At 29.5% G+C, this 10,688-nt stretch overlaps 1 protein-coding gene and 1 pseudogene across 2 annotated transcripts; both read left to right on the top strand.

Annotated features, from left to right (window-relative positions):
• The first annotated feature begins 3,570 nt into the window (after positions 1 to 3,570).
• LOC146888654 (uncharacterized) lies at positions 3,571 to 4,586 on the top strand (annotated as a pseudogene).
• On the top strand, positions 4,489 to 7,038 carry LOC114196291 (transcription factor bHLH130-like). Of its 2 annotated transcripts, none has more exons than XM_028086893.2 (7): positions 4,489 to 4,636; positions 4,846 to 5,459; positions 5,603 to 5,937; positions 6,029 to 6,202; positions 6,310 to 6,375; positions 6,469 to 6,537; positions 6,641 to 7,038. In XM_028086893.2, exons 2-7 carry the CDS (start codon positions 4,871 to 4,873, stop codon positions 6,710 to 6,712), a joined length of 1,305 nt encoding a protein of 434 aa, XP_027942694.1. In that variant the 5' UTR covers positions 4,489 to 4,636; positions 4,846 to 4,870; the 3' UTR covers positions 6,713 to 7,038. The 2 variants fall into 2 exon arrangements, with proteins under 2 accessions (XP_027942694.1, XP_027942702.1); XM_028086901.2 differs by having other exon boundaries at positions 4,502 to 4,636; positions 4,856 to 5,459.
• The last annotated feature ends 3,650 nt before the right edge of the window (positions 7,039 to 10,688 follow it).

The following is a 10,688-nucleotide window of genomic DNA, read 5'->3' as shown; positions in this document are numbered from 1 at the left end:
AATAATTGGAATTATATTTAAGTTTTATAGTTAAATGTTATTAGAGGATGTGGAAGGTTGATGAATTTTTGAATGTGACATAGATATTATTAGAAAGAAACCCTAAATACATATATTTTACTAAAAAACGGTTCGTTCTTATCCATGTTGCTTTCTACGAGGGCAAAGAATTGAAGCCAATGAATGTTGTGTCTTTCCTTGCACCTCTCGCAGGAAAAGCTGTTCTTATCCATTTATTTTGTCTTTTCCACGAAGGAGTTGACATTAAAATTAAATCACAATATTTCACCATTTATATTAATTATTGTTTAAGATTTTGATAGTGCCTTGCAACACCTGGTATGCAAATTAAGGAATTAGATGGATTACTCTTCACAAAAATAATAAATGGAGTTAGGTTAATTAAGTCAAACTAAGACAACTAATTATGTATAATTCCCTCGCTTTAAAGTAACTCTCAGAGACAGAAAAATCTTTTTTTTTAAGATAATATTAATGGAGAAAGAAATTATTTTATCTTAATCATTTTTTTATTAGATATTCTTAGTTTCTTACCTTTTATTTGTGTCAAACGGATATTTTATGTATCATAATCGTGAGAGAGTTTAGTTTTTTAAATTTTAACGATCTATATATGTTGATGTACTATTGATGGAATCAGTTTACTCAGTTTCAAAAGACTGTTGTACATTTGTTATTCATGAATGATCTATCATTGGTATAATTAAAATTTAATAAATTAAAAATCTAACAGAAATAAAGTTAATTAGACTATTTTAATTAAAAAAATATTTACTAGGTTCTTTCATGTTAAGTAAAATTAGAAACAACATAGATTTGAAGTCATAAATATTATCTAGTAACTTGAAATCATCAAAATGAAATTTTCTCATTAATTTATAAATTTTTATTAGACCAATTTTTTAATAGAAAAAAAATGATATATTTATTTTATCTGTTAGACTAAATTATAAAAAAATATTTTGTCTTTTTTACACATTTTATTGATGGAAGATGTAATAATCTCTCTTAATAATTGTACTAGAAATAACAATTTGTTTGTGACTTGTTTTATTTGAACTTTGTTTTTCTAAATTCATGCAACTCCCCCAACAATCTCTTTTAGCAATTACTTTTTCAAAAATCAAATTTGTGACATTAAACGGTTTATTATTAGATTAAAAATTTTATTTAATAGTTTGTATACAATTATTTCTATATAAGAACATAATTTTTCCGATCTGAATCAAATTTATAAACTTGACTTTAATATCAATTATAAGTTTGAAATCTTATATGAGATCCATGTCTTACTACTTAAGTATATAATAATTTAAGTGTCACAATTTAAATATAACTTTAGTTATTTAAGTTCTATCAAGAAACAATTAATGCAACAAGTAACACATTGTTTCTTAATAGGAATCAAACAAATTAAACTGTAACTTAAGTCACTTAAAATCTGGGCATACAATAACTCAGTCAATTTGTAACAAAGAAAGTTAAAAAGTTCAAAACAAAAATGACTCTAAACCATTTAAAAAAAATATAAAGAACCAAATTAAGTTAAAAAAAAAAGACCATATTAAATAAAATAGGGTTAAATATGTTTTTGGTTCTTCAAGTTTTAGTGAAATTTGGAATTAGTTTTTCTTCAAAACTTTTGATCAATTTAGTCATTCATCTATAAAAATACGTGAATTTAGTATTTTTAACCAAATTTTATTAAATTTATATGACGTTTTAAGCGTATTTCATGATATGATTTAAATTGTTTATATCGTTTGACACATTTTGGCTTCAATATTAACTCAAATATTATCATAAAATGCGTTTAAAATGTCAAATAAACTTAACAAAATTTGATAAGAAGGACTAAATCCACATATTTCTAAAGATGAATGACTAAATTGATATAAAGTTTTGAAGAGGGACTAATTCCAAAATTTACTGAAACTTAAAGGACCAAAAACATATTTAACCCAATAAAATATAAAAAATAAATACTATTTATATAATTTTCCCTATTTGTTAGAGAAATCTTAGTGCCGCCGAGGTATTACAGATGTGTGAGTTTGGTAAGTGGTGTTGTTTTTTGGATTCATAAAAAAAATAAAAATAAAAAAATAAATAACACAGCTGGAAACTTAAAATCACCTTACTCGGAGGTATTTGTCTTCTTATCCTTTTTCCATTGAACATTGGCTTCTGAAACTTGTGGTCCCAACTAAATTGGCACACTCACTTTGTTTTATCATAAAATGTCTCTTTTTTCACATATAAATAAATAAATACCAGCCACCTTTGGTACAGTGTATATGCTTACTTTTTAACTCAGATAACGACCAAAATTTAATTCATATACACTTTCTAGTCCTTTTATTTATTTTTTATTTCAAAATAGTCTTAATTTTGATTATTTTTCTCACCGTAGTTTTATACAATAATTGGTAAATTTCATCTCTCATTCTAACATTATATGTTTAATACAGAAAAGGAACGAAACTCATTAAAGGTCAACTTTGTTTTCAATCTTTCGAAATTTTTTTAATTTGGTTTTACTCTTTAAAAGAAGAGCTATGTCTTTATTGTTGTCTTTGTTATCAGAAATATTTAGCTTTCAGCTCTTAAAAATGATTGTAATTAACAATTAAAAAACATGAAAGACTAAAATTTTGATTTTGAAAGCTTTAGAGGAACAAAAATTATGTTTTAGTAAAAGTTCATTAAGTATAAGGACAATTAAACATTATATTTTAATAATGACCATCTACTTTAACCAAATATTATCAGAGGTTTTGCATATTTTATCAAATATTTTACATATACATTTAACAAATTTAGACTATTTTACTTGCTTTTTAATATCAGAATACGAAACTTCCTTTATTTCTTTTCAAGTGTCATATATTTTCGGAATGAAATATTTTATTTATTTATAACATCAATTTCAAAATACTAATTAATTTATATAATTAACAGGAAAATGAAAATAAAGAAACTAATAGTATCTATAGTGAAAAAAGAACGAAAAAAAAGTAAACATTTTTTAATTATTTGATTAGAATGAAAAACTTTGTTTTATTTTTATTTCTAAAGACAAGCAGCTTTAATAATATTTTAATAAATTAATAATGTACTAGAAACAGGGACGAGGTAAACGAACAACGACTTAGAATCTTTTCTTTGCTTTCTACATTCTAGGATGTAATAAACAGGTCATGTTTCTTGGTCCATATTTATTTATAAAAATCTTAATAATGTCTGAATCTGAATACAAGCTACAATACCACCCATAGTTTTAGAAAACAAAAACCCTACCAATTTTTTTTAACATATCCTAAGAACTCCACACATTTTTCCCTTTGACTAGTAATTTCAATGAATATTATTTTTCTTATCAACCATACAGTTCCAGGTATGACCCACATAATTTCTTGCCCAATTCATTAGAATAATATATTTTTTTTTTGAAAAGCAACTTCCCTGTGATGAGTCCTTCACGAAAAGGACAATAATAAAATAAATAAATAATTGTTTAGGGATAATGCATGAACACTGATAATTATTATGTAAAGTAAAAGTTGGTGTCCTTTCCTGCAACCAAAGAACACCAACCACACAATTTCTCTAATGCGTACACAAAGGTCGCTTGATCCTTAAGCAAATCCATCACTAATCACGTGTTTTCATTGTTTTTCTCCTAATTAGTAAGTTAGTATTGCTAATGTACACATGAATTTTAACTTTTAACAACGGATGTATAAGCAACCGTTGTTGATTACCAAATTTGTCATTGTTTCTTTTTATTACGTAATAGTGTATGTACCACCATGCAATTTTCATATAATTTGTTTCTTAAATATATTTATTCTATTTATTTTGGTTATAATTTAGAAGTTATGATGCATGCAAGGTACATAAATGTATCATATATTTAGAAGTTAATAATCTTTAAAGAATGTTCCTGGCCAACAAAATAAAAGAAAAAGAAGTTAGCTATTGTTTAAGATTAATTCTGTTTGAGAAGTAACACTTTTCTTCCTACTGAAACGCGAAATTTTATATTGAAATTTGCAGAATTACTTTTGTAACTTCAGATAAAAAACGTCTCAGTTAGTTATTTATTATTTGAGTTTCTCTTCAAGTTTTTTTTTTTTATTTGTCTAAAGAGACTTGAGTAGAAGTGACGTGACACTGCATGCTTCTCTAAACCAGTGCTTAAATGTCTATGGTTTGTTTAATTTTATGAAATTCGAAAGTCTAATGATAAAAAAAGCATGTAATTATCCACTTTCACTATTCAATATGGAAAACCAGAGTTAGATCCAAAGGAAGATTTTGATTATTTCTGTGTTGAAGGAGTTTAGTGGTCAACGGCAAGAGAATGAAAAATCATGGTTACAATGGACCCCCTTGTGTCATCAAGGTATAATCGTTATATTGTGGAATCATGAGGGTGGTTACTTCAAGAAACTGCATAAATATGTCACAGGTGCAAGACAAAATAATAATCTTCGTTTTCTACCCTCACAATAACTCTTTACTTTCTTCTTCTTCTTCTTCTCATCTGTGTTCGTGTGTGAACTTTTGAGTTCAGAGCCACAACTTTGGATTTGAATCTGCAAAATCTGACGTATGCCCTTTATTGCTTTTCAAGATTTTCTGGTGTTTCTAGTCCTAAAAACTACTTTGATTGCCGTAGGAACAGAATTCTGAGCTGAAAAGTTGTCTCATCGCATGTTTTTGTTTTTGTTTTGAACTATTGGTAGTTAGAATTTCCCTTTGGAAGCAGGATTTTTTGACATACCACCATGGCAATTGATGATGATTTTGTTTGTTCAGTGATTTTCAGGTGATTTGCAAAAAGATGAGTGTTATGTATAGTCCTGTTTTCAAGTACTCAGATGTAGAGCTTCAGATAAGGAAAAACCAAGAAATGGATTCAAGTATTGGAAATCCACAACAACACTGTCACCAACCCAATTCTGGATTACTTAAGTATTGTTCTGCTCCAAGTTCATTGCTGGCAAGCCTTGTCGACAACAACATTCTTGACTGTGTCAACGAGGAATCTTTCACAAGTGAGATTCATCAGCATTATGCTCCATCCACAAGTTCAGAAATGAACACCATGTTGTCCAACAATGGATGGAACAATTCAGAAGCTTTGCAAGAATTTGGAAGCAAGCCTGTGAAGCAGGAAATTGGGGAATCTGTTCCACAAGGACCACCACAACAGAATGAATATTCTTATGGTGACTCTCAGTTAATTTACCAATCAGAGCAAATTCAAGGCTTGTCAAATGCTTCTTCCAGTGCTTCTTATGGTGGCTCTTTTGGTGTATTGAACTCCATGGCCTCTGAGAATCCCCTTCAATCTAAAATGGGTGCCAGGAATTGCTCCAATCTTTTCAGGCAAAAGAGTTCCCCTGCTGGATTTTTTTCCATTGAAAATGGTATGCATTTTCTCTTCTTTGCTACTGTTTCTTTTATAGTCTATATACCATATCCAATCTTTCTCAAAATCAACACCATATATTGTTAAATCAGTTTCCCTTTTTAGTGTTATGGATTATGAATACTTTTCTATTTCTTGTAGATCTTGCAGCATTGAGAGAAGTAGGTGGTTTTAAAGGCAATGATGTTTCAAATAGACAGGCTATTACATCTACCAGTGGCTTGAGTAGTTCTCTTGCTTTCTCATCTAGGCCATCTTCAGGCCTGAAACAGATGCCACAAATTGCTGAAGATGGAAAAGAAAGTCTTCAAGAAAATTGTGACCAAAGTAGGATCCTAGTTAATGAAGATGGTGACTCAAAGTTCTACATACCTAGCTTCACCACTGATATCTGGGAAACTTCTTCATTCAATGCCCCCAAAACAGAAAGTGATGATGAAATCATGTTTTCCACTTCAAATGGCTTGGAATCTCAGGTACACAGCAAAGTTTGTGAATTTACTTTCAACCAATTGAACTTTGAACCTTTTTTCACTGTTGATCACTGAATATCGTTCTCATCATCAGGAATCAGATTTTAGCTATCAGAATCTTGGTCTGACCCACCATTTGAGCCTACCTACCTCTTCTACTAAGATGTCATCATCCATAGAGAAGTTTCTTGAAGTTCAAGGTTCTGTTCCTTGTAAAATTCGAGCCAAAAGAGGCTTTGCCACTCACCCAAGAAGCATTGCAGAGAGGGTAAAAAATTCTATAACTTCTAGCAGTTATAAATTTCTTCTCAGTTTGTCACTTTTCATATCAACAAGACCATGCAACTTACCTGTTTCTTGTTTGTATCCTCAAAGGTAAGAAGAACAAGAATCAGTGAAAGAATCAAGAAACTGCAAGACCTTTTCCCAAAATCAGAAAAGGTAATTAATTTAACTCTCACAAGAACATCACATATTCATATTCACTTCCTCTTTGAAAATTGATGTTAACTTGACACTTCTTTCACATGGCAGCAAACAAGCACAGCAGATATGTTAGATTTGGCAGTGGAGTACATTAAGGACCTTCGGCAACAAGTCAAGGTACTATAGAATTACAAATTTTTCATAAACTTTAGAGAGAGTAATAAACACATTAAACTCCACCAAACTCATTTTCTAACTGAATTTCATTCTTCTCATGCAGGTACTCTCAGATTGTAAGGCAAAGTGCAAATGTACAAGTACCGAGAACCATTGCACAAGAACTTGTGCCTGATTTATATACATGTAGATAGAAAAGTTATGGAGAATTTTTTAGTGTGCCAGAGTTAGCCATTGTAATTATATAAAATAATGATGACATTTGCCTGGTGTAAGTTTAGATCCAGGTGAATATTTTTCACTTTTGATTTTCATTTCTTTTCCTCCTTAATTTCCTCTCCTTTGTAGTTTGATTTAGAGCCATAAAGTCCTACACCATGTTTTGGCAGAAATCTTGCACCTCTTCATTTTTACCTATAAAATGTTTTATTGGATTACTGATCCAGTTATGCAATGTAACACAAACTTCAATATAATGTTTAATACTGAATTTTATGTGGAGATTGCTTTTGAAACTAGAAATTATGATCTTCGATTCAGCTTCTAGTGTACAGATCCTAGAATATTGATGCACCACCAATTTCTCCCCTGTATTTTTCTCCTAAGGTGGCAAACTAAGTACAATGTAAGATCTTAGATATACTAGCATCAAAGTTGTCCAAATACACATTCCATTCGTAACATATAGACAACAACGAATGATCATTTATACTAGTAGGATAATTTTTTAGATCCATTTGATATGAATCCCATTTTAGATAAGTCTTTCGTACTTTATAAAATTGATTTGGTGGATATTGCCAAATTTGAGGACACTTCTCCGATCACGTTCTAAAACATTTAAGCATTTTCAAATTCATTATATGTAACTCTAGGAACTTAAAGAGTTGTTTTTCATTTTCTTTGATTTTTGGATTCTCATGAAGTTTTTCAAGTTTAGTTGACGTAGATACATTTTTTTTCATCTTCATCACAAATCTTCCTCTTGAAAAAAGAATCAATTCTTTTACTCTTTATCATAATGTCTCTAATATAAATTTGTCACCTCTTACCTACTCTTACCTATCTAGGAAAAGATAAAATTATGAATACTCTAAATTAAATCTCAAAACCAAAACTCAATTTTTTAAGAAAATTAACAACTTCTAAGTAATTAGCTTCCCTTACCTTAAAGTATATCCCTAATATTGTTCTACCCTTACACAGCTTCAATCCCTAAAATAGTTCTATTTACACAAGAAGAGTTTGATCAACAATTAGAGCATGAGTTGATGATCTCTAATAGATAGAGATATGCCAGATATGCCTAAATCTTAGAAAAGCCATCTACAAGAGGAAAACATATTGCTTAAAAAAAAGGGTAAAAAATGAATTTACTCAAAAGAAGAAATTGTTTGATTCAAAATGTTTCTTAACTCCTCAACTTTGTAATGATACAATTTGATTTTGAAAATGATAAGAGATTGAGGGTGAAAATTGACATAGAAAAAAGAAGAGAGAAAGAGATTAAGGTACAGAAAAGAGAGAAACCAAATAAAGAAGTAACAGAAATTACACTAGAGATGGAAAACGTGATTTTTAAATTTTAAAAAAACTTTTTTAAACTAAATTAATATAAATAATGTAATAATATATAAATATAACTTTAAAATATATAGAAAAAAAAACGTTGGAGGAGTCATGGCTCCCCCGTCAAAGAAACGATTCGCCCATGACTAAGGGTGAGTGAATGAATTTGAGAGGATGAAGAAGGTAGAGGTGGCAATTAGGGCCTAGCCCGTCGGACCGGCCTGCAGACCTGCGGAAAAAACGCGGGGCGGGCCAGGGCAGTGAGCTCGCAGGCCCGCGCGGGCCGGCCTACAAGCCTGCATAAAATTAAAAAAAAAAAAACTTGCACTTGTGTATATTAATTACTTCTTTTATAGACTCTTGCATTAACGTTTCAAATTCTTGTATAACTGGAAAAGACAAGTATTATGTAATTTTTAATGTGCTAAAATTTAAAGAATACATTGTGTATGTCATAGTATGAATATGATGAAAATGTTGAATTAACAATTTATCATCCAATTCCCCAAAGTCTTTACTTAATTTTGTGAACTTCTTAAAGTTTCTCAATTTTTAAACATTGAAAGTTTTATCATAAAAATTAAAAAAAAATTAAAAAAAATTAAAAAAAAAGCAGGCCGGCTCGCGAGCCCGCGGACCAAGTGGTATGCGGGGCGTGCCAGTGTTTTCGGCCCGCATAAAGTATGCGAAGCGGGCCGGGCCAACCTGTGTTGTGCCACCCCTAGAAGAAGGGATTGTGGTGTTGTTTGGATTAAGGGATGAATGAAGAGATTTGCAGGAAAATTTTGTGAATGATATGATAAGTGTAATAGATTAAAAAAATATATTTTAATTGATAAAAATAAATAATTACCAATTTTCCCTTTTGTGGAAATTTGATATAAATTTAAATTTAATTAGTGGAAATTACATTAAAATGGAATTGAAATTGTTAGGGATAAAAAATAAAAATTGCAACATTTGCATGTGATTTTTCCTTACATGTTTTGCCACTTCTTTGCGTTTTACTTGAAGAAGACAAAGTCATATCCGACAGTTGCAACAACCTTCTCTTAAACTAAAGCAAAGATAGTTTCATCTTTGCTCATTACGTGAACAATCCACCCACTCTCATCTTTGTATCTAACACGAATCAAACCATCCCTCTCTCATGCAAATCGGCTCCCTCAAATCGGCACAAAACCCTGTAAACAAATGTGAGAGCAGATGCAAAATCCATCCTCACACTTTCGCTGCAACAGTTGAACCATGGAAACAAACAAAGGCTTATACACCTAGTTGGTAAATCAAACTCTAATTAGGCATTAAGTTGACATAATTCTATGAAGTAGATGAGTTATAAGTCAACCCATGTAAGAGATGTGACACCACCTCTAACCGAAAATATTAACACATTAGGTTTTCAAGTCTTTCTCCTTATATATTGTTTATCCTGCTCATCTTCATCCAATTTGAAACTCTCCTCACAATGTCTTTGTCATCCACACATTGCAAACTCCTTCTCAAAATGTTTTGTCCATGAATCTCTTACTCATGTATAACCTTCTCCAAATATGGCATCAATTGTTGGGTTTGACAGAACAACAACAAGAAAACACAAGAACAAGATCTAAAGAAAGAAATTTTCACAGTTGAAAGGTTATATACACAAATTTGTTTAAATAATTCTGTTTATAAAACCTAGTTAATAAAAGTTTCTTTCTTTGAATCTTATTCTTGTATTTTCTTTATTTTTGTGTGAACCCAACATCATTTAATCATTTATTACTTAACATGTATTCTTTGTTGACTTGAAGATATAAATGTTGAACAAGAAGAAAAAAAAAACAAAAAGGAACAAGAATGATACATCTCAAACAAAAGAGTAACTAGTAGAAACCAATTAAAATAAAATCATTTTTTTAATATTTTGATTTCAATTTTTAGTTTATGAATAAGGTCATTTTAATTTTTTTTTTCAAAAAGATTATAATCCAAACATTCCTATATTACCAACAAAAATGTTGATAATTATTATTTCAACTTCCACTTTCTTTGATTTCTCAGATTAATAAGAATTTGGTAATTATACAGGACATATCTTTTAGGCAATAATTACTCAAAAACAATAACTAATAAAAATATTTTCAATTTGAACAGTCTTGTGATACTCATGCTAAAAAATCATAGATATTTCAGCATTTGACATAATTGAAAAACTGCTAATTTATTATAAGAATTTTATTTTCATGTATTATTAATGAATTTTTCTACACTGTAAAAAAATTATAAATTATTATAAATATATTTTCAAAATAATTATTATAAAAAACGTCCTATCTTAGCAATCTGTAATCGGAGAACTGTATTGCAGTGTTTTTAAATTAAATTCTAAAACATTTGGAAAAACAGTCACAATAGTTTCCTATAAGCTGAATTCAGAAAAAAAAAAAATCGTTAATTAAAATTTTCAATAATGATATGACATAATGTTAAAAGTATTTATACTATTTGTATCCTTATACAATGATAAGAAAAAAAAAAAACAGAAATTGAAGCTCATCTAAAGGGAAATTCTCTCCCTGTATAAATAGTAAAGAGCA

This window comes from Vigna unguiculata, chromosome 1 (assembly GCF_037176805.1).
Source record: "Vigna unguiculata cultivar grain cowpea cultivar isolate G323 ecotype 2 chromosome 1, ASM3717680v1, whole genome shotgun sequence".
NCBI classification, from domain to species: Eukaryota; Viridiplantae; Streptophyta; class Magnoliopsida; order Fabales; family Fabaceae; genus Vigna; species Vigna unguiculata.
This window is presented reverse-complemented; position numbering and strand designations above follow the sequence as displayed.

Excerpts from the sequence above, each read along its gene's own strand:
- LOC114196291 (XM_028086893.2), top strand. The coding sequence starts at position 4,871 with ATGAGTGTTATGTATAGTCCTGTTTTCAAGTACTCAGATGTAGAGCTT. Across the intron at positions 6,376-6,468 it reads TTTTCCCAAAATCAGAAAAG|CAAACAAGCACAGCAGATAT; the intron begins GTAATTAATTTA and ends TTCACATGGCAG. Across the intron at positions 6,538-6,640 it reads ACCTTCGGCAACAAGTCAAG|GTACTCTCAGATTGTAAGGC; the intron begins GTACTATAGAAT and ends CTTCTCATGCAG.